The 24,779-nt window shown below is 42.7% G+C and overlaps 1 protein-coding gene across 10 annotated transcripts in view; it reads right to left on the reverse strand.

Annotated features, from left to right (window-relative positions):
• The window catches only part of Syne1 (spectrin repeat containing nuclear envelope protein 1), a 493,437-nt gene that overhangs the window by 197,501 nt on the left and 271,157 nt on the right, over positions 1 to 24,779 (reverse strand). For all 10 annotated transcript variants that reach the window (XM_029532807.1, XM_029532801.1, XM_029532799.1 and 7 more), the window contains 12 exons: positions 21,174 to 21,491; positions 20,095 to 20,250; positions 19,768 to 19,938; positions 18,551 to 18,877; positions 16,817 to 16,969; positions 16,278 to 16,445; positions 15,142 to 15,318; positions 12,760 to 12,906; positions 7,187 to 7,312; positions 5,950 to 6,126; positions 4,225 to 4,490; positions 291 to 2,451 (listed from right to left, as the gene is read on the reverse strand). In XM_029532807.1, the coding sequence (XP_029388667.1) occupies positions 291 to 2,451; positions 4,225 to 4,490; positions 5,950 to 6,126; positions 7,187 to 7,312; positions 12,760 to 12,906; positions 15,142 to 15,318; positions 16,278 to 16,445; positions 16,817 to 16,969; positions 18,551 to 18,877; positions 19,768 to 19,938; positions 20,095 to 20,250; positions 21,174 to 21,491 (4,347 nt within the window). The remainder of the gene's footprint in view (positions 1 to 290; positions 2,452 to 4,224; positions 4,491 to 5,949; positions 6,127 to 7,186; positions 7,313 to 12,759; positions 12,907 to 15,141; positions 15,319 to 16,277; positions 16,446 to 16,816; positions 16,970 to 18,550; positions 18,878 to 19,767; positions 19,939 to 20,094; positions 20,251 to 21,173; positions 21,492 to 24,779) is intronic.

Raw genomic sequence — 24,779 nt, forward strand, 5'->3', positions numbered from 1 at the left:
AGAGGGAGAGGGAGAGGGAGAGGGAGAGGGAGAGGGAGAGGGGGGAGAGGGAGAGAGGGAGAGGTGTCTCCTGTAGTCCAGGATAGCTTCACAGTGCTTTGTAACTGAGGATGACCTTGAACTCCTAATCTTACTGGCTCCATATCGCAAATGCTGGATTAATATGCATGACCTACACACTTAAGTAAAATATAGCTGGACTTTTAAACAGAGAACTAATCCAAACCATATTTTTCACATGTTTATAGATAAGTAGTCTGGAAAAGAAAGATAGAGCGCCCCCTACAGACCTGCCGGGTGCGCAGTGCTTCCTGCACATCTCCATCTAGCTCCTGGAGCTCAGCCAGTGTGTGCTCCAGATCTGCTGAAATCAGCTCTTTGGCTTTCGTGAACTTCTCCTGCTCCTTGTGACTCAAAGCACTCATTATCCTCAGGCTGGACAAGACCTCCTCCTGGTGGATCTGGATCTTTCTGATCTCCTCCTGGATGTCCTGGAGGCTGAGGTCAAGGCATACTGGCCCACTGAGCTCTGCCTTCACCCTCCGAAGCCAGTCCAGGGAACGGCTCATCTCAGTCTGGAAGTCTATGCTCTGTACCATCCTGCTCTCGCATTCGGTCACCATCTCCCCGACGTCAGACGTCATCTGTTTTAGCTCTTCCTGCCAGGACTGGACCTGTCCCTTGGCTTTCTCATAAGCCGTGGGATGGAGATGTGGAGAAAGATCTTCTAGGTGTGTGGCCACTCGTTTGAGCAGAATCCCGGAGTCCTGCAGGCTGCCTGCCAGCGAGTGGTACACCTTGAGCTTCTCCTCTGCACGCAGCGTTTCCTCGTTCACTTTGGCCTGCTCTCTTTTCACGACTTCCAGCTGACTCTCTAGCTGCCGGCACATCCGTGCATGCTCTTTGTAAGCGCTGGTGGTGTCTTCTAACAAACTGATCCTTTGCTCTGCTTGCCGCTTCAGCCTATGATATAGGGTGGCTAGTTGAAGCATCTTCTCTGGCTGCCAAGGCTGACCTGTGCTGCGAAAACTCTCCTTTTTCTGGTTCAGTTCATTCACTGCTTCCCCAAGGGCTACCACTTCACCCAGAAGGGTTCTGTAGCTCTCTTGAAGAGACACACTCTCCTCAACAATCAGGTCTGAAGGCATTTTCCTCATCTTCAGGAACTGGTCTTCCAGGTCACCCAGAGACTGGGTTGTCAACTCGATCAAAGAAGCATATTCCTTTCGGGCCAGAATTGCTTCCTGGATTTTATAGAATTTATCCTTAGCCAAGGCGACAATGACATTGAACTGTTGGGGCAGAGCACTGAGTTTTTCACTGAGGTACGAGTGATCAACTTCATTTAGCGACGGTAGCATGGCCTGCCCAGTTGTCTGCAGTGTGAGCAGAAGGTTTTCATACTCAGGAGATTGTTCCAGAATGCTTTGGTATTTGTCCAGTTGAGCATGGAGCTCAACCTTCTCGTTCATGAGATTGATCTCAGGAAATGTGACGATGTCTGCTTGTTTAAGCCAGTGGCAGGCTTTATCAAAATCTTCCTTAAAATGCTTTCTAGAGACCAGACTCCTCTCTAGCTCTTGCAGCCTGTGACTGCATTTTTGCAAGACAGTGTCATAGACAGTCTGTAACTCCTGGAGCTTCCCCAGCACCTCGTCCTGTTCTTGCTTTGTTATTCCCTTCATCAATTCCCGACCCTGGGCCCAAAGTCCAGTGACCTCATTCTGGTAAGTCTTGAGGCTGGCCTGGGCAGTCTTACATGTTTTGACCTGTTTGCTCACATCATCCGGAAGCAGGCAGATATATTCCCGGAATACGATCTTTCGCTCATGTTGCTGGATTTGGCTGGTGGCCTGAAAGACTGCCATGAGAAACTGGGTCTTCTCAGACAAGGCCTTGTTCAAGTACTTTCTTCGCTGGCCCACTAGGTCACTGAGACAACTCACATGCTTCTGAGCCTCAGAGAGAGCCTTCTGGATCACCTTCCGCTCATTGAGGCCAAGGTCAGCCATCACACGATCTGCATCCTTCATCAGGGACTTCAGGAGCACCTGTTTGGCTTCCAGCTCGCTGCAGATGGTCAGGTGGTCCATGAGGAGGTGCTGAGCCATGCCAGGAGGTGGGCTCTGCTTCAGGGCCTCCATGACATTAGGCTGCTGCTCTTCAGCCCACTCCATCAGCTCCTGGAATCTGGATTGGACCACATTTAATTCCTCCAAGTTGGTGACCGATACCTGGATTTTCCTTTTGACAAGGTCCTCGAGCTGAAACCACCGTTGCTCAAAGTGACTGGTCTGTTCTCTCACCAGCTCTCTGTCATCGAGACTCAACTGCTCTATCAGTTTCTGTTTGCAGTCTTTCAGGTCGTCAATGGCATTCTTTTCCTCCTGCAAGGCCAAGGCTAACTTCTTCAAAGCTTCCAAGTGGACAGCTGTGCTTTCTGCATTAGATCTGTAAATAGACAGACAACACAGGAGCATATCAGTTCCTTATCCTTTTAAATAACATTTCATTTGGGGGGGGACACTTGGAGCTCAGATTCACCATGACTACCTGGATTTATGGTTAACTGATGAAGCTGTTGGTATTAGGAATTCAAGACCCATCTAGCCCTTGAGTCAGATCACATTGTCTATATGCTTCTCAACTCTCTTTTAGCTGGACAATGCTCCTCTCCACTAATATCTCCATGTGCTCTTAGCTTTCTCTCAATCTTTATGATCTGCCTAGTAACATGATATGTGTTGTGTTACATATAGGGAAACACATGTCATAAGCAATGTAATCAATAATAATCTATGTATAGCCTTTCTTATTGGAGCAAGGGACAATAAATGATAGAGTGCTAGATGCTACAATTTAGAAGGTATAAATGGCTCGTGGACTGCCTGGTTAGTTCTGTTTAATCTCTGTACTTAGATATGAGAAAATTTAAAAACAAATGTGTGATTTATAAGTCATCACTATTTTCACAAAAGAGCCCAGGTGAAATGCTGGATATTATAATATGCCTTGAATTTCTTGGTGATCTGTTAAGAAGTATAAGAAATCAGGCTTGTTGACAGTATGATGAGTTTAGTCTTGGATGCACTAGGTTTAAGGTACTCGTAGAATTACTGTTAGCTAGGTATATATGGGGAGGTATAGCTGATATTGACTGCATTTATTTAAAAAACACAGTAAAGTGCTGAGCATTTACAGAGTTAAAGACTGAGAAAATACTCTGGCAAAATAAACAAACACTAAAGCATCACCATGCTCTTTCTATTCTGGAATAACTCTGGCAGTTTGTATTACAAAAGCCTAATAGATTATGTAGAAAAGTTCATTTTTTTCTAAATGTAGTGTTCAGAAGCATGGGAGTGTTTTCATATAATACACTAGTGTGTGTGTGTGTGTGTGTGTGTGTGTGTGTGTGTGTGTGTGTGTGTTTAAGAAAGGTACTTACTTTTCAAAGGATAAAAGATACGAGGGACTCGAGGGGCCAACATTGCAAAGGGCATAATTTCACTGTATCTCAAAATGATGTTCTACAACACGACTATTGTGTCTGAAACTGCAGTGTTCCCCCAGAAGTTCATGAGTTCGAACACTGAGTGTGCAGCTGGTCGTCCTCTTTGGAGAATGGTAGGAGCCTTAAGAAGTAGAGCTTTGCTACAGGAAGTAGGTCACCAGGATGAGTCTTGAGTTTTAATAACACAGTTTGCTTCCTACCTGTTTTCTGCTTCCTGTTCCACGATGTGGCGATAGGCCAGATACATACCCCTACCACTGTGAGGATGCCTGTCACCACACCTTTCCCTCTACAATGGACTGTATCCCTCTCACACTCCGAGCCTAAACACTACTTGGTCAGAGCAACAATAACAACAGCAAAAGTTTCTTATACAGTGACCAAACTTGACTAAAGTACCTAGAATATGTTACTTCCCAGATGTGCAGGGAAAACATTTGGAATAAGGATGCTTAAGGTAGATCCACTTTAGAGCGTCGTGGATGACAAGCAACGATTGGCAGTTAATCAAGGTGAAAACATTCAGAGTAGTTATCATGGGGATTGTGCTAGAGACCACAGACAAACATGTCTCTTTTGCCTATTGGTAATTGGTGCTAAATTAAACCAGGAAGCCCTCCAGTCTACAACTGCACAACATGAGGATATTAGGGATATTCTGTCAACTTCTGACGTAGCATCATGGTGAATCACTGGGTGAGTTCTGCTACCTGGCCAGGCTGTCCCATTCTGTAGTAAATTTTTCAAGAAAGGCTTCAACGACACTCATGTGGTTGTGGTAACTGCTGGTTCTCTGAAGGTCCTGTTCTCTCTGTACACATAGCTTGTCAGACTGGAGGCAAAGGTCTTGCCATTGGTCGTTCAGGTGGGTTATTTCCTTGTGCTCAGGGGACTCCTGGTTCTTTGTTAGCTTGTCCACCTTTTCTACGATGGTGCTCACAGAGACCTGCTTACACTGTAGCTGCTTAATAAAATCCTGAAGGTGAAAATGCAAAACAAGAAATAAGCTATAAGTCCTCCCGAGTGAGCAGACAGAAACACAAATAGCTTTGACTATTAATTAAAATAATAATAAAAAAAATTACAACCATGATTCTTTCTTCTAAACACAAATTCCCACCTGTGAAAGAATCAGAGTAACTTTGACATTTTCTTGCTTTGAATTATTTTGAGAAGTAAGTTTCCTTGAAGTAAGGTCTTATTTTTCTCAAAATACTATGGAAGAAATTTTAAATAATGAAAAAAAATAGTTTATGCCTTTATGGGAAAAAATAAATTTAGTTCAGTTTCCCTCTATTCTTTTTTATTCTGTAGTTACAAATAATATTCCAGGAGGAAATAGAAATAACTTATCAAAGAAAGCAGTCTTAAAGCTTGTTTAAAATATGACCCTCGTTCCAATCAAGTTAATATACTTATAATTCTCACAAATATGTTATACAGATTATAAATATATTTCTGCTTTATTTAACTTAATTGCACATTAAGGATGCATTTAACAAGTGGGCTTACATTCCTATAGCTATAGCTACAGTGTAGTAGAAGCAATTTAAACTTATTTCTGTCTAGTTTACAAATAAATGAGACTCTGATTATAATTTTTATTTGGCTTTGACAATTACTGGGGGGAACCCCTAATCTACTTTTCTAATTGTGGGCCTGGCTACCTCCCCAGTGATGGACCCCAGATATTTCCTGTTTCTTATGGGCTCACGGTTCCTCTCTTCTTGTGTTGCCTTCTTCCCTCTCTTCCTTGTTTTCTCTCCTCTCTCCTCCTTCACCCCCAATAAGGTGACTGAAAATCCACCTACCTTTAATCTCTTCATTTATTGGCTGTAGCCATTTTTATTTAATCAATAGTTTTAAACTAAGGAAGAAGGTTTGCATGACAAAAGCTGGCAACTGTGAGAATTCACTTATAGGCCTAGACCTTTGGGTACAGAATTTAACATGACAGTACATAGCCACAGACCAAACCTCAAGACTATATGCAATAAAAATATGAACACTAAGGCCTGTGTTTGTTAAATAGACTCCCTGGTTTTGTGGGCTATAGGTCAGCTGTCTTGCTTGTATATAATGAATGCTTCATATGAAAAGGACCATGCAGAACTCCGAGAATATACATGAAATTTTATTTATTTACTTATTGAGATGGGGTCTTGCTACAGTGCCTGGGCTAGTCTTGACCTCCTGGGATCAGGCCATTTTCCCTCCCTAGCCCCAAGTACAGAAGACTTCAGGTACACATTACTGTGCTCAGCACATGTTTCTCTACAGCTCATTCTCTCTTATTGCTTAAGTGGCTACCCCAGTTTCTAAGGATTCACAAAACCCCTGGGCATACAGAAGTGAATATATTGAGTGCATTGCATCTCTTGCTCTGTCTTGGCTTCCTCCCTGACCCCTGACCCCGTGCAGGCATCAGTTCCTACCTTCACTTGCATGACCATGTTCTGAGCAATATTTATCTCCAGCTCAGCGTGCCTCCTCTTCATGTTCTGCAGCTGTTGGTCGGCATCCTGTAGGTAAATCCAGAGCTCGGCCTTCAGGTTCTTGATCTCTTCCCATCCCTGAGTTAAGTTCTGTGCTTGGACCAGCCTTTGTTCAATCTGGGGGAAACACAGTTAAACGTTAGTTCGTTTTCCGTAGCCTCATTCTCTGTTCAGTGAATCTGACTTATGGGGTGTCAGCGGGTCATTGGGAAGAACCTGATCCTGTGCTCACACTCAGCTAGATCCGAAAGGCACTTCTTTATTTGTATCAAAGAAAAACAGATTTCCTTTAGGCTTAAGAGTTTCCAATGAATTAAAACATCTAAGAATTCTCCCATGTGATTTTAATCAGTGCTGCAAAGATCTAAGAAATTTTTAACAATGTATGAGATCAAAGAGTTCCCCCAAGAGCTTTTCCATTCAGGCCAAGCAGTAAATACATCTATTTGTCTGGAAAATTGGGATTTGAGTAATTAAGAAAGGCTCATATCTCCTAGATATTTGCCTCTTCATGTTTAAAAACATGGTTTAATGTTGTTATCTGCTTTTTGAATTTTTTTTTTTGGAAATGGAATTATGGAGGCCTAGAAATTCTAGCAACTTCCTGTTTCAACCTTCTTCACCCAGACCCCAGGAGTGGGATTGCAGATTTACTACACTGCTATACATAGCCCTATCAATGTTTTAGATTGTCTTTAGATCTGCCCTTCTGGCTTCTGGAAGTGTATAATTTGTCTTATTACAACTGTCACCCTTTGGAAGGATTTAAGCAGTAGCCCATTGGTAGGGCCTGATATAAAGAAGCTAGGGCAGTGGACTCTTCAGAGCATTCCTTAAAGAACAGGATGGGGAAGGAGAAAAGAACAACAGAAAGAGGTGTGAGGGAATAGGAAAACCACGAGAGACTGGTAATTAAGGTGGAGACATGTGCCAGCGGTGGTGGTTGAATAGACTAAACAATTCAGTTGTGATTCCACTGACTTAGTATCTACCTTCTTTTCTGTGATGGCAAAAAAAAAAATCATATATTGATTTGTTACTGTGGCTGGAAGAGGGTTATAGCAAGAACATCCCCAGAAATATTTTCTTTAAACCTCACAGCTTTGAAGATGGAGAGAACATAACAAGGTAGACAAAGCGGGCAATTAGTTGTGATCATGAACATATATATATTTACCAGCTGCTCTGTTTGCTGAATGTCTTTTGCTGTGTTTTTCACTGAGGAGTTTGACAAGTCACACATGGAGCAAAGGAGATCCAAGTAGGTCCTTGCCTGCTCTTGCAAAGCTCTGAAGTGTTTGACCTGAAAAGGAAAAAAAAAAGGGTTGTCAGACTGAACAAGAGGGGTACACTGTTTTGGTGGTGGTGAGCTGTGCGGTTGGTAGCTTTTTATTGATATTTCAAAAATCATCTTGTTATGTCAGTGTTTTCCACACTGTCCTGAAATATATTTGTGACTCGTGGGAGAGAATTCCAAACACACTGGAGGATCTGCTTGTCCGCCATCTGCTTCCCGTTAGAATTAAAACTGTCTGCGTGGTCTGGGAAGGGGGAATGTAAGGCTTGTCTCCAGACTCTCTAGATTTTTCTACCAGCATTCTCATTTAGGAGAAGAAATCACAGCGCACTTGTCTCTGCTTATTTATGCCGTGTATAGCACGGAGACAAGATCACTGTCAGGGTGAGCTGGGGAGCGTCTTCAGAATGATATCACCAGAGTTCCTTTTGATGCAGAAGTTCATCACCTGCTCTTCCCTTTTTTCAGAGTCCACCAAGAAGGGCTTATGTGGGTAGATTTTTTTTTTTCATTTCTTCATGGAAACACAGAAACACAGCTGCTTAGCATTGAGGAAGCATATGTTTTAGATACAGGGTATAAAGCGCTCCAAACAACACAATCTTGGCTCTCATGGGACTTGCACTCTTCTGAGGACAAACAAGGTAATAACAGGCCAGCAGAGGCACGCCTGGCACACCAAGTGTGAAAGAAAAGGTGCTGAGAGGCTAGACTGTGGGGAGAAAGCCCTGCTACTCCACAAGCAGCTGATCTCCAAGACTGCTCAGAGTGTTAGATCGGAACATATTCAGGAAGTGAGACATCAAACAGGACAAAGATGATCTAAGATGGACAGTGGGTGCAAAGGCCAAAGCAGAGGGAACACTGAGTAGACACAGACCAAGTCATGGAGGCTGTCAATCAGTGGTTAATAGGGTGAACAGAGACCAAGTTATGGAAGGGGATTAATTGCATCTGTAATAAAAGGCTGGAAGACAAGGAATGGCTCAGGAAAGCTTACAGTGTAAAGAAAATCCATTGTGTGTCCACAGTGAAGTTTTATTCTGCTCTAAGGAGAGATAGAATCATGTACTGTGATGGGACATAAGTAGAACTGGAAGCAACTATGTTAAATGAAATAAGACAAGCATCCTGGCATTCTGCTTTCTGCCTCTAGTCAGCATGTCCAGTCTCAGAACCACTGAGATCTGAAGTAAATAGCTCTGTGAGGATAGGTCTGTCTGAAACACTATGGAATGTCCATTAGTATCCCCGGACTTCAGCATCCCAACGCCCGTTAATTGTGGCAACTTACAATGTGTTTATTCACCACTAAATGACCCTGGTGGGGGCCGGGGATGTAAGAAGATGTCCCCCAAGTCTAGACTTTAACTCTTCCTTTGTTAGACCAATTATGAAAACAGCCTACTCATGGGCTGTGGCATAAAATTTGGAATTTATTCTAAAAGATGATGGGTGGCATTGGATGAATCATGACCGGGCCTTGGGCTGAATGCTACTCTTGAAAGCACATGGAGCAATAGGGAGCAGAGAGAACTTGCCAGCTTCTCCAGTATAAGAAGCTATAAGAAGTACAGATCTATTTCCGACCATGCAGTGTCTTGGGTGTTCATTCAATGTGCAAAGGGTTTCACGTCCAACTATTCTTACTAACCACTAACCAGAATGAAAAGTACCATCTAGTGTCCAATGACCCACAGTAGCCAGTGTGAAAAGGGTCATTTCACATCCCATGACCCAGGGGAGGTCAGCTGGCCCAGACAGATGAATTTTTCAAAATGACAAGAAAATAAGCTGTCAAGAATTGAGTTATCTCAGCACCCAGGAGACAGAGGCAGGCAAATATCTGGTATACAGAGTGGATTCCAGGACAGCCAGGGCTACATGGAATAACCTAGTCTTGAAAAAAAATTAAACTAAATTTAAAAAATAAAAAAGATTTAAAAAATGCATGTAATTTAAAGGATAATGATCCATCTTGTGACTAATACAGTTACCTTAATCCTAACCAATAGAAAAACTTCCAAATGATTATTGCTAGAATTAACTTCAAAGGTAAACCTGCCATACTTTTTCTCAGCTCAATTCCTAATTTTATGCCTCATAAAAATGTGTTTCTGATTGGAATACAACTTGGAGCCACAGTGTAGATGCTGGTCAAAGCTTAGCACAGTTGACTAGTACTGACATAACACTGACATAACACTAGAGCTCCCCATTACTGAGGACTCCGGAGTGCTCTAGCGTTATGTCAGTACTAGTCAACTGTGGGGGCCTGTACACTCTGGCATGAAGAACAAGGAGAATATTAACTAGTTGGGACAAAACAAAGAAAAAAGAATAGAAAAAGAAAATTTGACCAAACAAAATTTGTTTGCCTTAAGTGTCTCAGCTCCAGATGGACTACAGTCTCTAGTGTCCTTCTGTGGCTTTTTCCAAATGGGAGGCAGGCATAGGGTAGGGCTGAGGGAGGGTAGTGGCTTTGTGAATGGCCCTGGTACTGTTGTATTTTGACGTTAATTCTGCTTTCCCAGGAGGGTTTGTCACTTACTCAGGTGACTCCTTGTGAACCATCCCATAATGAATAAAGGAATCAATCACTGGGAGAGCAGGTGAGAGTAGGTGGAGGAAGAGAGGAAGCAGGAGAGAGGGGATTTTTGGATAGGGATAGCAAGAGGGCAAGATGTAGCTACCAGCATCTCCTGGCTTATATGGTGATTCCACCAGGATGAGCACCACTGGAGGATTTAGAATTGATATGGTTTACAAAATTAGGATTCTAGTTGTTGCAACCAGAGATTGAGTTACCATTGTTTCTGAACTAAGTTTGTGTGCTGTTTTCCTTCATGCAGCAGATTGACTGGATTCAAGAGAGAAAGGTACAGCAGCAAAGGGTGGGTTTGCCAGATGTTCACCACAAAGGCCATGGGGGGGGGGGTTGAAGCGTGGGGCTGGTGTGGTAGCGGCCCTCCAGTGGGAACTTAGCAAGCTGGGTGGAGAGATTTTGGGGCTCTGAGTCACAGAGTCTCCACAAGGTAAGAACTGGCCCGCGAGACTGCCAGGGTTGACAGTAGCTGGGAAAAGCGCAGGAACTTGCCATTCATTTTAATACTTCACACAGCACAGCAGGGCTCAGAGCTATGAATTCAGGAACTAGGGCAAGATCAGTGCCTTATCCTGGTTAGTGTAGTAAATCCTGCCCTGTCCTGGCACAGTGCCATGGTGAGAAATTCTTTGTTTGGCACACCCCTTTCTTTTGGGTGGCAACAAAGGAGAAAAATTAAATTTTGTTTTGGAGTGTCGTAAGTAGAATTCATCACTAATAAAGGCCCACATGGAGAAGGGGTGACTTGAGGAAGCTCGTGGTGGAAAGAAAACGTGGCCAATGGCCATGATGGAGATGTATATTCTGCCATAGAGCAGGATGATAGAACTGAAGACCACCATGTTAAGCAAAACAAGCCAGGCTAAGAGGGACAAGCATCATGGTTTTCTTCATGCATAGACTTAGGAGAATAAAATAACAGACTTGAGAGTAAATGGGGGTCTATTAGGGACATGGGTGGAGGCAGGGGACGGTAAGAGAGGGCAGAAAAGGTGTGATCAGGAGATGCACGAGAATGCCACAAGGAAACTCACTGTGTCTTATAATTTAATACACAATACAAACTGAAAAAACAGAAAAATCGGAATTTAAATAGCCATCAATTCTTTCTTTCTTGGCTCAAAAATGTACATTTATTTCTTTCCTTATACTGTGCTTTCCAAAGTCTGATGTGTGGACTGATGTGAACGTTTTCATGACTTTTCATGTAAATTACTTAAGTCCAGTGCACCCTGGGACTGGAGTAAATGGGCGTTTCTCTGTGAGGATTAAATGAACAATGGTGTTATATTGATCTCTATCATAAGTAAATTAAAATCTTTACTTGATATTATTAATTTATCTGGCAGTAGTAACAGCCACAAGCAAATTCCTATATGACATTTTCCCACAAGATGCTCACTGCATATTCAGCTGTGAAGCACAAAGGTTTGAGAAATACTCCTTTATCTCTTAATGAGGTTTCTATAGCATGTTTACATTATATTACTATGCTATAGGTCTCTTTCATGTGACAAAAATTAACATTCCCTTCATCATCCACTCACCAATCACTTTCAAAGCACACCGTGTATGTGTGTGTGTGTGTGTGTGTGTGTGTGTGTGTGTGTGTGTGCAAGGAGTGAAACAACAGTGTGGGGAGGTACTTTTCTATTTCCCTTTGTGAGTTGATGTTTGAATTCTAGCATAATTCGTAAGTATATATACAGCTGGTCCTCTAGCCAGAGATTCTGTACCCACAGGTTCAGTCCACTGGAAGTATTGAAGAAAACCAAAATTGTGTCTGTCATTAATATGTCTAGACTTTTTCCCCATCAGATTTGCCTACACAAATTCATATATCAGCTATCTTTTCAGGATTATATTGCATTAAATATTCAAAATAATCTACAGAGGGTGTAAAGAATTCGGGTTTACATGGGTAAGTTCATTGCCAATATCACATACACCATTTCCAACAAGGGACCCGCACACCTGCATATCCTGGTATAGATAGGGTCACTGAACAAACTCCCTGTGCATTTCAAGTAACAGTTGTGCTTACTAGCATCATTTCATATGAGAGAGAACCCAGGCTCAGAGATATTAAGTGCTGGAGCCAATAGATAAGGTGCTCATGGCAGGATTTTCCCTGTCCAGTTACATTAAAACATTAGTGCAGCAGGAGGTCTGTGAAGGTCTCTGATTGGACAGGGGAAAGGGAGGCGGAGCAAAGTGTTGCAGAGACAGAGTGTGACTCAGCAGAGGGAGAGAGAGAAGCCAAGATGGAGGTGGGTGGACAGAAAGAAGATCCTGATCCCACGTGGTTTTAAATAGCCACAGGTAGTTATGAATATCATATAGGAATAGAACTTGTCTGATCTAGGTGGGCAGCTTGTATCATTATCAGTTGGCTCTGATATTACTGTGTGAGCATCTTGTGAATTGAGAATTTATTGATATATAAATCTGACTTATTAATTATAAGCTTCTAGAGTTTTATTTCTTCTGGGCTGCTGGGTGTTGTGGCAGCTGACCATGGGATGAACAGTCGTTGTGTGGGGCTGGCATGACTGGGAAGGGAACTGGGGAGCTCCTGCCTGTTGGCAGACAAAGAGTAGCTGGAAGGAGCGTGGGAACTTGGTGGTTCTTTTTAAATATTTCCTGCAACAGGTTTGAGAGTTGAGGTTTGATGAAAGAATCGTATTCTTTTCCACAGGACCACATATCCATGTCCTCCCCATCTCTATGGTTAGAGAGCACAGACTATTGCCAAGGCCAGACCTCATTGACATTTCACTCTTCCCAGCATAGCTTTGAATGGATTAATGAATGACTCCTAATAATAAAACTTCCCAGACTCTACTACCTGTTTAACAGCTTCCGCCCTGCTGAGAGGTGGCTGTGGGCTGGGCTTCAGGTCTGGCTGGACTGCAGAGATCCACGCCTGGCACTGCTGCAGAGTGTCTTGCCTGCTGACATGCTTCTGGAGTTCATATTCCAAGCTGCGGTATACCTGAGACAGAATAGAGTTGAGATGTGAAAGTTGACCTCTCTCTCTCTCTAAAAACATCACTATAAATAAATAAGCATGTTGAGCCAGTCCAGGTAAATCCCCAGGACTCCCTAGTGTTGTGCACATATCTAACGTGGCTGCATGTGTTCCAAAATGCAATGGCCATAGCCCACTGTATAATTCCTCAATATACCCACATATAATAATGGCATATATAACAGGTCCAGTGTTCATACATGGGCCAAAATGTGTTAGAGTACATGAAGTCATTGAAATAAATTCTCAAGAACATAAGCCAGAGGTTCTGGTAGGTTTCCCTCTGTATTATAAACACTGGAGTCTTTATTTAAACAAGAAGCTAAAAACAAACCATGAATCACCATCTTTAAAAGACAACTAAACTTTTCTAATTCTGATGCTCTTCTGGAAGTAAATACTAGCATATGGAGACATGGAGGCACTCATTCCACCAAGGAAGCTAGATCAGTAATGTCAGTGCGGGGACCGAAGAGAAGGCTCAGGGGTTGAGAGCATTTGCTCTGGAGAAGCCCCAGGTTTGGCTGCCAGGACCACATGGCTGCTCATGGCTATCTGTAAAGCCAGCCCCAGGGCACTGACAACTGCCCTCTATGCAGGGACCATGCACGAACATAGTACGATACATATATTCAGGCAAAACACTCATACACATAAAAACAAGTAAGTTTAAAAAGTGTTTAAAACATCCACAAATGGGATTCCTTCATACAATTTTTTCTAATATGAATATTCAGTTAATTGGTTTTCAACCATTTGGCCAACTTGGCCACTTGAGTTAACGTGAGCTCAAGGATAGCCAATGTAACTTAGTTATCCTTATTTCAAAAGAAAAAATATGTTTTCATGGCCTAAGGAATCAACTAATATCATCTGCAGTTTATTTTTCTCTCATAAATACAAATTAGTAGCCTTTCCAGTATATCTCATTATTCCCTCCTGGAAAGCACACTGTAGTACTTCAAAAACAGACAGAACCATTGGACATGATTTTTTAAATCCTACACTAGCTGGGTGTGGTAGCACATGTCTTTAATTTCACCAAGCTAGAGAGAAAAGCAGGCAGATCTCTATGAGTTGGAGGCTAGCCTCGTCTACATAGTGAGTTCTATGCTACCCGGGGTTACACAGCAAGACCCTGTCTCATAAACAGCAGCACAGAAAACAAAACAAAACTCACCAACATCAACAACAAAAAAAAAAATCAAAGATCAAAATAACAAAAACTTAAACCTACAACAACAGAAATCAAATTGTTTACAATACTGTTTTTTACTAAAAGAATAATTCTTATTTATTGTAGATTTATTTATATGACATTGAAAATATAGTCTTGTGGAAATATACTTATTAAAGAATAATTCAAACTGACACACATATACTCTACTTTTTCAATTTTTTATACACACAAATGAAGAAAAATACTGACTTAAAGTAGAAGTCAGGCTTCAATATATTAAAAAAAATCAATAATGGGGAAATTAAAATGCACTTATTTTACTGCTACAGAAGGAATGGTAGACTATAGGGACATTTTATTGTGTATGAATGAGTAAAAATTGCCAGTGTAACTTTTCTGATTGTTTGTTTGGAGATAGAGTCTATACTTTGCAGCCTAGGATAGCCTTGAACTCATGGCAACCATTCTGTCTAAACCTTCCAAGTGCAGGGATTATGGGCATTAACCATCACACCCAACTTACTAAACAACTTTTAAACAATTTCTCCACCCCCTCCCCCAGAAACAGGGTACCACATCATTCAGGCTGACTTGGAACTTGAAATACATTGTAGTAGATGACACTATGACCTTTGAACCCTGTGTAGATTCTATTTCGATATTGTTAGGATTACAGACATATGGCACCACTCTTGATTTATATTTTCTGAGGATCAAACTCATGGCTTTATGCGTGCTACACAGGCTCTCAACCAAGTGAGCCACATCCATAGCCTAATGTATTTTCATAATTAACTCTTTGTTGAAAAGATTGGATGGAACTGGATGTCTGAATTTCCAAGCTTCCTCCGATGAAGCAGATGTCTGGCATGTCTGTTTTGTGTTCACAAAAAAAGTTGTGAACTCTGTCTTGTTACTTCCTATCTGGCAAAACGCCAAAGCTACTCCAAATACTCAGGCATTCATCTTTTATGAAATCTAACCTTCCTCTTCAGTCGGTCACTGCATGGACCACTCACCCTCTGGGCTGTGCTGCAGATCGCTGAGTAACTGTCCTTCGTGCCCTGCAGGTGAGCCTGTACACTCTGCTTCTGCTTTGCCTGCAAGTGCTCTGGGCACTGGTCAATCAAAGTGTCACCTTTGGTTTTAAGGTTGTCCAGGCGGTCTTCAAAACCTGCTATTTCTTCCATCATCGCCTGCAAAAAAAATGAAGAATGTAGAGAGCTCTTGGAATCCCATTCTCAGCTTGAAACAACCTCTTTATTAAGCATCAAGTTTAACATCAAATTCCATGGTCTAACAAACCTTTTCAAAGTGTTTTGTGATTTCTTGTGGTGGCGCACGCCTTTAATCCCAGCACTCAGGAGGCAGAGGCAGGCGGATTTCTGAGTTCGAGGCCAGCCTGGTCTACAAAGTGAGTTCTAGGACAGCCAGGGCTATATACCCTGTCTAGAAAAAAAACAAAACCAAAAAAGCCTGGTAAGATTTGAGTATTTTTTTTTCTACCAAGTATTTAGTTCAATGGTTCTTGTGGTAGTTTCAATAGAAATGGTCCCCATAGTGTCATGTATGTTAATGCTTGGCCCGACAGGGAGTAGCACTGTTAGGAGGTATAGGCTCGTTGGAGTAGGTGTGGCCTTGTTGGAAGAAGTGTCACTGTGGGCCAAGTTTTGAGGTCACTTATGCTCATGTCTGGCCAGTGTGTCTCAGTCTTCTTCAGCTGCCTGCTGAACTGGATGGAGAACTCTCAGCTCCTCCTCCAGCACCATGTCTGCCTGCCTGCTGCCATGCTTCCCGCCACGCCGATAGTGGGTTAAACCCTTGACATTGTAAGCCAGCCCCAATTCAATGTTTTCCTTTGTAAGAGTTGTGCTAATGGTGTCTTTTTACCACAATAGAAACCCTAAGATAGCTCTCAATTGTCAGCTGCGCTTGAAACTCCCACCAGGTTCTCGAAGGGGTCATAATTCAGAGCTTCACTGGAACACACACATATGCCCATAAACATGCACACATGTGTGCACACAGATGCATACACATGCATATATACATACATGCATACATTTGTATGTGCATGTGCACGCACACACACACACACACACACACACACACACACACACACAATCAAAGCCAACCTTGGTGAGATTAGTTGTACCTTATGATGGGCAAGCTGCTGAGTGATGGTCTCTAGGCTGCTCGTCTCCAAAAGGTCAGGTGCCACCAGCCTGCCGGACATCTGAAGCAGCCACTTCTCTACCTCTTGGAGCTCAGTGTTGTAGTCTTCGTGGTCTCTGACTTTTGCTTCCAGACTGACGACCCGCTCCTGCAAAACCAGGTACATGTCAGAGTTGACTTTTGAGCCCCAAACCTACTAAAGTATTGTGTTATATGTAAGGAATTATAGGATAATTAGTAAGCTAGGCAGAGTGCATTGTACCAGAAAACTACCAGGACGGAGCTGGGGTGCACTTCAGGGGTGGAGTGTATGATTAATACATCCAAAGCCATGGGCTCCGCCTCCAGCATCTAATAGGAAAGTAGTTAAGTAGAAACTCATGGAGAATGGGGGAAGAATCAGCTACCATGCTATTAAATGTTTCTTTGCTGTATGCCAGCCCTCAAGAGTCAGTGGCAGAGAGGAAGAAGCCAGGCTTCGTCCTGGGGAGCCAGTGCTCACAACTGCTCCCTCCTCACCTTTCCTACGCTGCAGAGGTCCTGGAAGTCACTTTGAAGTTTCTGTATCTTGTCCTTTAAGCTCTGGTCCTGTACCAGTCCCAGAAGCGCCTCACCCTTCTCTTGCACTGAGATCACGGACGGCTCGTGGGACAGCACCATTTGTTGTAGTGACTTGAATCACAGAGACAGAAAGTACGGAAACAGTCATCTCATCCAGATAAACAAGAAGAAACACACAGTGCCTGTGGCAGACATGACACCACCCACCTCAAGAAGGCCCTGGTAAATATTTATTGAACCGATAAGTACCAAGCACTGAGAGTCCAAACTTCTTGGCATAGCTATGCTTGTTTTAAATAGAATGCAGAGGAAAGCAAAGCATGGAATGGCCTCTCATAGTGGAGAAGAACATAGAGAAAAACACTTCATTCAGCTAAATTGAACACAGCTCTGCCTCACACTTTACTACATTCAGCAGAGACGAATGTCAACAAAAAGCCATGTGAAGGACCATCTCCGAGTTCAGAGGTCATGGTGTCTGCTGTGGGTTGAGTTAGAGATGGCCTTATGTTGAAAATGTCTGGCAGTGCATTTGCTGAGACAGGCTCAAGACATACTTAACTCTGCTGGGCTTTGATATGAACTGGGAAAGGTGAAGAAGTACTTCTTGTAAATGTATCATCTTCAATGACAAGCTGCCAGACCTGGTGGGGAGGCCAGAGCACAGTAGAGTAGCTAGAAACACCACACACTTCCTCAGAAGCAGCGTTGAGTGAGCCAGCTGTCAAGGTACTGACCCATGGTGTGTGTGTGTGTGTGTGTGTGTGTGTGTGTGTGTACCTGTGTGGTGTGTATGTATCTGTGTGTTCACACACACACACACACACACACACACACACACACACACACATATATATGGATGGATGGATAGATGGATATTTGTGTGTATGTGTATGGATATATTTATATGTGTATGTTCATGTCTATCTTGATACCTATGATACACTTTTCCAGGTGAGCAGAAAAGTGTAAGTCACTCATGACAATATGTCACATGTAATTGGAAGTCAGCTTTGGTGATTATTTTGAAAGTCTGAGCAGATGAATCTATAACTTTCTCTACCTTTTTATATCTCTTCTATATCTATAGAGTGTGTTACTGTTCCTTTAGGAACTAAATTCTCTGGTGTTTACCTATGATTGGTCAATTAGAATTTTTGTCTTTAAATTGTGCTATTTCGTTTTTTATTTCCTGTAGGTCAGATATGAAGAAGACTGGGGAAACCAAAAGAAAAAGAAAAAGAAAAAGAAAAAAAATGCAGATGTGACAAGATGGGTTAGACGTGTTATGAGTGACAAAGGTTACATCTGAGAATCATGTAGTCAAGTTACAGGAAAAAAGAGTTGCAAAAATATCTCATAATATTTTTAAGCTTATGATTTTGTAATTAGTCCATTCCTAGTGACTTTCAGCCACATGAGACTTTCAGGCTGGGGGCTAAATAGCCTTGAGAAGATCCATATCTATCTGCACCATAAAGGTGTCCATTGATTGATTATATCAACTTTTGCATATTAGTCCCTAATAGGAAAAATAACGCCAAAGCAGTACACTTAGCCAAACATGGCTTCAGAAGTCATCCGCAGCGAGAATACAGATGGGTACGCTTCGGCACTTCAGGAGTAAGGCCTCTCCCGTTCGGTCCCTGCCTGACTTGCACACGCACGTGTCAGGGGTTAGCAAGGCACTACCTTGTATTTGGATAGCTGCGCTTTTTTCTCATAGAGCTCCATTTTGGGTTCTTCGGGGGTGCACAGGATTTCCTGGTATTCTGCCGTCCACCGGGTCAGTACTTTGTATTTATCTGAGAACTCTTTGGCTAAGTGAAGGCCCTTCTCCAGGCTCATGCACTCCTTCCGCACGGTGCTTGTCAAGTTCTTCAGCTGCTCCATGTAGGCGTGGATCTCCTTCCTTAGTGCTTCCGCCTCATGCTCCTCCAGGAATTTCACCGCCCTCTCCCCTTTCTCTCGAGCTGATTTCAACAAACTGTGGCCCTTCTCCATGTCTTTTAATAAAACCTGAGAAAAAAAGTGGGTTACTATTGCTGTGATGAAACACCAGGACCAGAAGCGACTTGGGGAGGAGAGGGTTTACCTGACCCACAGTTCCATACAACAGTTCATCATTGGAACCAGTGAGGGCAGGAACGGGGAGGCAGCGACTGATGCTTAGTTGGCTTTCTTATAGAACTCAGAACTACCAGTCCAGGATGGCCCCGCCCACACTGGGCTGGGCTCTCCCCTGTCAATCACTAATTAAGAAAATGCCCTATAGCCTTGCCTACAGCCCAATCTTATGGAGGCATTTTCTCCACCAAGGTGCCCTCCTCTCAGATGACTCTCTCGCTTGTGTCAAGTTGACATAAAACCAGTCATGACAGAGTGCAAGTGTTCAGCAAATACAGAGAGGATCTTATTTCCTGTAAAGAAAAGTTTCCAGGTTCTATTTGAAGTCATTCTGTATGTCCTTAAAGTTTGCTTCCAGGCTGGACATATCAAGGAATCTAAAGCTCCCTTCTTCAATTCAACAGAGGATTTATGTATTAATCAATACATCATTTCCAAGTCAGAAACTTCAAAAGGAACCTGATGTGTCTCTTATCCCCAGCAAACTCCCTGGTAATGCACTGAGTTGTAGTAAGAACGATTTTTAAACTCTAACTGCCAGGCTTTGTATCACTGAAGCCAGCCAGGAGAACAGAGGCCATTCAGATGGCGAGCCATCACACTTAAGTGGAACCAGCCTTAGCCTTAGAGCATGTATAAACATATTTGGATTAAACGGATGAGCTGAATGTCATCAATCACTTGGAGTCAGAAAGAGCACACATGGGGTTGGGGGAAGTTGGGAGGCCGGGTCATGGAGGAGGAGGGGAGAGAGGAGGCAAGCCAGAAGGATGCAGGCCTACCTCCAATGTCTTCAATTTTTTCCCCATCATGGCTTCATCGACTTTATCGATTTTGGTAGCCACATTCTTGAAGTTTTTATGAGTGGAGCCATACCAGTCCGAATAGGAACCAAGGGATGATTCTGTCTCCTCCAGACACTGGATTTCCTCTTCTAAGAATTTTATTTGCTCCTGTGAAGGTAAAGAGAAGATTGAACTGCAGATGAAAGCCCTGGGCCCAGGCCTCTGTGGACCATGGGCATCTTCAGCTGAAGTTGGAAAGACCACTTTGGTTCATGACGGTGACTGTCCCTTGTAGGCAGGGGTTAAGGGGAGGGGGCCGCTCACCAGCACTTGGAGCAGCAGGGCCTGGTACCGGGACGTCAGCTGGGTGGCCTGGCAGCCCATCCTGCTGCTTATGTGACTCTCATCCAGGATCTCCTGTGCTCTGGATCCCACATCCTCAACCTCATCTCTGTGTGCTGACAGGTCTTCGTGCCACTTCTGAAAGGATGTACAAAACCAGAGAGAAAGAAACTCAAACCTGGGCATTCTTAAATAAGACAAATACTGTATGGATCTTCTGGAGAGAATATTATTTCTGCCTGTGTTTGTGAGTATATCTATCCTGAGATGCAGTTTTGAAAGAGCATCAAATAAAATCTTTGTGGAAAGTTATGTCACAACAGTGCAATAGCAACTGAATACTTATGACTCTGGGTACTTTTCTCAGTATTTTATACTTTGGTTCAAATGCCTGTTTCTTTTAAAAAAAGGCATTTCAAGGCTCCCCTTGCAGTTTAATTGATTTTAACATGGTAAAATAAAGAAAACTAACCACCAAGGCCTATGTATCATTTTGGATATGGGAACAACTAAAAATTAGAATGAAACTAATTATGAGTTATTAACTTAAGGGACTATGTTATAGCCCTTTCTTATCACACCACCACTGTAAAAGATTGTCATTTTTATATTTTTATAAAAGTGTGGCAGTAGACATGGGAAGTAAATATAATAGTTTCACAAAATTGTATTTTTTTTTAAAAAATAATTTTAAAAATAGATTACTAACATGTGTGTGTTTGCAACATGTGTGGAGGTCAGAGGAACACTTAAGGGGGTTCTGTTCTGATGCCGGTCCTGGGACCAAGCTCAGGTTATTAGGGACCTACAACAAGTGGTTTTACCTGTTGAACCATCTCACTGGCCCAGCATGGAGCCACATTCTGTTAAAGACAAACCTAAGAAGTTCATTACAAAAAAAAGAGAACCATTTCATTTACTTTAGATGTTCTATATAAACATGGCGAGAACTCGGAAGACAACCACCTTAGACATAGTTCCGAAATGTTTCCGTAAAATGAACTATGAACTATGCGAAGTAACTTGCTTTGACAGGGATCAGGAATTCCCCTGAGTTGCACCTTCAGCTGAAGCAATTGGATCTCCTTGTCGGATCGGGTGCTCTGGCATTCGCTCCTGACATTAATTTTCTCCTCCATTCTTTTGAGCCATTCGTCAGCTTGCTGGAACTTCTGCTCCATCAGCCTCAGTTTGTTTACGATGTTGTTGAACTGTGTCCGGGTCTCAGCCAGCCTGTGCTGGTAAACCTGCCAGTCCTGACGAAGAGACTCCAGCACTCTGTCTTCTGCCTGGGGGAGGCCTGATGGGATCACATCCTCCCTGGTGTGAAGTACTGAGTTCAGCAGGGCCTGACCCTCAGCGCAGCGCACTTGAAGCTCCTGCAGGGAAAGGGAAATGGGCATAGTGTCTTACTGTTCACTCCAGTCAGCGTGTCTCAGCTAAGCCAGGTGCTCCAGCCTGGAGTTCACATTAGACAAATGTGATCTTAGTTTGCCCTATTAAAAAAAAAATGCATACGGAGAGCCCTTCCAACGAAACCCCTACGGGCGCTCAGGGGTCTTTAAACCAGTGTACCAGAATTCAATTTCTAGGTACCCAGACAGGGGCAGGGTGGATATGAGAGGCCAGAAGAAGGGCAGGGGCTGGAGAGATGGCTCAGCAGTTAAGAGCACTGACTACTCTTCCAGAGGTCCTGAGTTCAATTCCCAGCAACCGCATGGTGGCTCGTAACCATCTGAAATGGGATCTGTTGCCCTCTACTGGTGTGTCTGAAGACGGCAAGTGTACTCATAAAAATTAATTTTAAAAATTTCTAAAAACAAATCTAAAAGAAAATGCATACCTAACACTGAATGCTGCTTTCCTAACTCTACAGAAAGATCCTGATAGTCTCCCAATTAAAAGAACAATTCCCCAATTAAGTCTCTGAAATTTATTTGGTTTGTTTTTTTTTTTTTCCAGCCTGTAGGCAAAAGTAGTCATGAAAAAAAAAATCACTGTTGCATAAAACAAGAATGTAGGCTTATTACAGCTCAGAATCTTCTTAGACAAGCATTCAAGGCTGGTGGCTCTGGCATTAACTGGGGCTACCATTCCTGCTGAGAAAGGAAATGGGGATCCTTTTTGTGCTAACTGGTGGGAGTCCTCTTCCAGGACTGTAATCTTGGGATAGCCCAGAGAATTTGGACCCGTGCCTTTAGTAGGCATCTAGACCTGAGAGGCTGAATCACTACACTACCTACTGGCTGTGTCCAAGGGCAAATATATGCCCTAGACCTCGGTATGTGCCTTGAAGATTCACCTTAAACAATTAAGTAGCATGTGTTGCTCTTTATAAAAATAACATATTCTTAAATATTCTGGCAAAATGGTATATACTTTAAATTCTATCCAGAAGATATGAAGCTATGTTGGTGAATGATATGATTATCTGTAATAGAAATCACCATGTTAAAAAAAAAATCACACCCTGAATGTTAATGGCAGCTACACAGTCAGTCAAAAGGTAGTAATGGGGATGTCCATTCAGGTCAACAAGGTACATGCCCAGCATGCAAAAGCCCTGACTTTCCATCCCTAGTACCATACAAACAAATGAAAAAACAATAGAACAAAACACATGCCACTGTGTACATACGTGAGCCCAGTATTCACAAGAGACAGAGGCAGGAGGATTACCAATCTCTGAGCAGCTTAGGATAGATAGATGGCAGGTTGAAGGCCATCTTGAACTATCTACTGAGACAGGATTACGAGGAGCAATCCTGCTCCTAAAAGAGAAGTCTATCTCATTGCCTGCAGCCGTTTGAAATTGCCAGTATGTGATGGCTTTTACAGAAAGACACAGTGACCTCACATGATACGAAGTCACACAGCACCTTTCCTTCAAGTGCACTGTCTGGGTCGGAGTGCATCGCTGTGTCCTTGTGTGCACAGGACACGGAACAACATGTATTTGCATATCAACCACACAAAAACACAAGATTTATTTTGAAATTCTTATACATTTTCCTTAATTCGTTTGCATACTTTTTTCTGGAATAAATACTTTAGGTTTTGGAGGTCTTGGGGGCAGTGCTACCATTACTTAATCCTGTTAGTGTGGTACTAGTCCATCCTTAGACAACATTAACGAGTGTCACCGTGTGCTTATAAAACTTTTCTTAATGCACAGACATTATGGCCATAATCTGTAGTTACCTGATACTTAGTCTAATCTCTAAGTTTTTAATCTCTTTTTTCTTGGTCTTTTTGAGACAAAATTTCTCTGTATAACAGAGCCCTGGATGTCCTGGACTTTGTAGACCAGGCTGGCCTCAAACTCACAGATATCTGCCTGCCTCTGCCTCCAGAGTGCTGGGATTAAAGGCTTGCAGCACCATGCCTGTGGCCTCTTTCTTGTCTTCCTTTCTTTTCCTTATCTTCCCCCTCTCTCTTCCTCCCTCTCCCTTCCTTTCTTTCACTTTTAGTTTATTTGCATTAGTGATTTGTCCATATATACATCTGTGTTAGAGGTCAGATCCTTGGAAACTGAACTTACAAACATTTATGAGCTGCCATGTGGATGCTGGGAATTGAACCTGTGTCCTCTAGAATAGCAGTCAGTGTCTTTAACCACTGAGCCATCTTCCCCAGCCCAATCTTCTTAATTTATCTCTGCTCCCACATTCTATTGAAATAGTTTTACCTATTACATAAACCATCCTTCTACCAGTTATATGCTTATCTATCCAATGTATCAAGTATTTAAAACAAAGGAAAAGCATAGTTTGATTATTTAAGTGTGGATATATGCTCCATGATTCAAATTAGACCCTCAGTTTATATAAAGTGATCAGTGGCTGTAGTCTATAAAATCGTGACAAGTCTAACCTCTTTGCTTTATGAGTTGATTAACTGTTTAGGGTCTTCTTACTCTTTATCTAATCTTACAGCTATTGTGTGGCACCAGAGAAGCTGTCATCTTTGTGATGACACCTAATAGCAGATTCCACGCTCCACTGGGCATGGGTTGAAGGATGCAAGAAGCCTAGAGAAGGCCATTGTGGTGTAGCAGGGAGTTCAGGTGCTCCACTGCTGGTTCCTGCCACTGTCACACGCCTTCCTCTTCAGCATTTGTGGAGACTCAGATCAGACAGTGTAGAAGAGACACGGGGGAAAGAAGGGCCTGGAGCGAGGCTCGAGTGGTGCTCATCTGATTGAATTGACCAAAACCAAGAGAAACATCTAGGCGGGAGCTTGCTCAGCTCCTACACAACAACACAAAGAGCTCAGCATTTGCTTCCCAGGGTGTCTGGAAGTGGGAAGAGGGCTATTTAAAGCAACAAAGTCAACTGCTCCCAAGTGAATGGTAACAGCTGTTGGGTGCCAGGAAGCCGGTACTCTGGAGCCAGAGAGGAATATCCAAGTTTAAGGCTAGACTGGGTTGTATATCAGGACCCTGTCTTGAACAATAACAACATGCATACATGCATGCATGTATACACACACACAGATCAACAGCCAAGCCTGTAAGGTCTCATAGATTAGAATATTTATTATTCTAGGTCAGTTCATGAAATTGTAACTTGCATAACTTCCAGTATTTATTTATCTTGCGACTGGGTCCGATATTTAAACAAGATAGAGAGTCTCCTCACTGAGTTCTCACAACTGTGTGATGGAAA

Source organism: Mus pahari, chromosome 21 (genome assembly GCF_900095145.1).
Source record: "Mus pahari chromosome 21, PAHARI_EIJ_v1.1, whole genome shotgun sequence".
NCBI classification, from domain to species: Eukaryota; Metazoa; Chordata; class Mammalia; order Rodentia; family Muridae; genus Mus; species Mus pahari.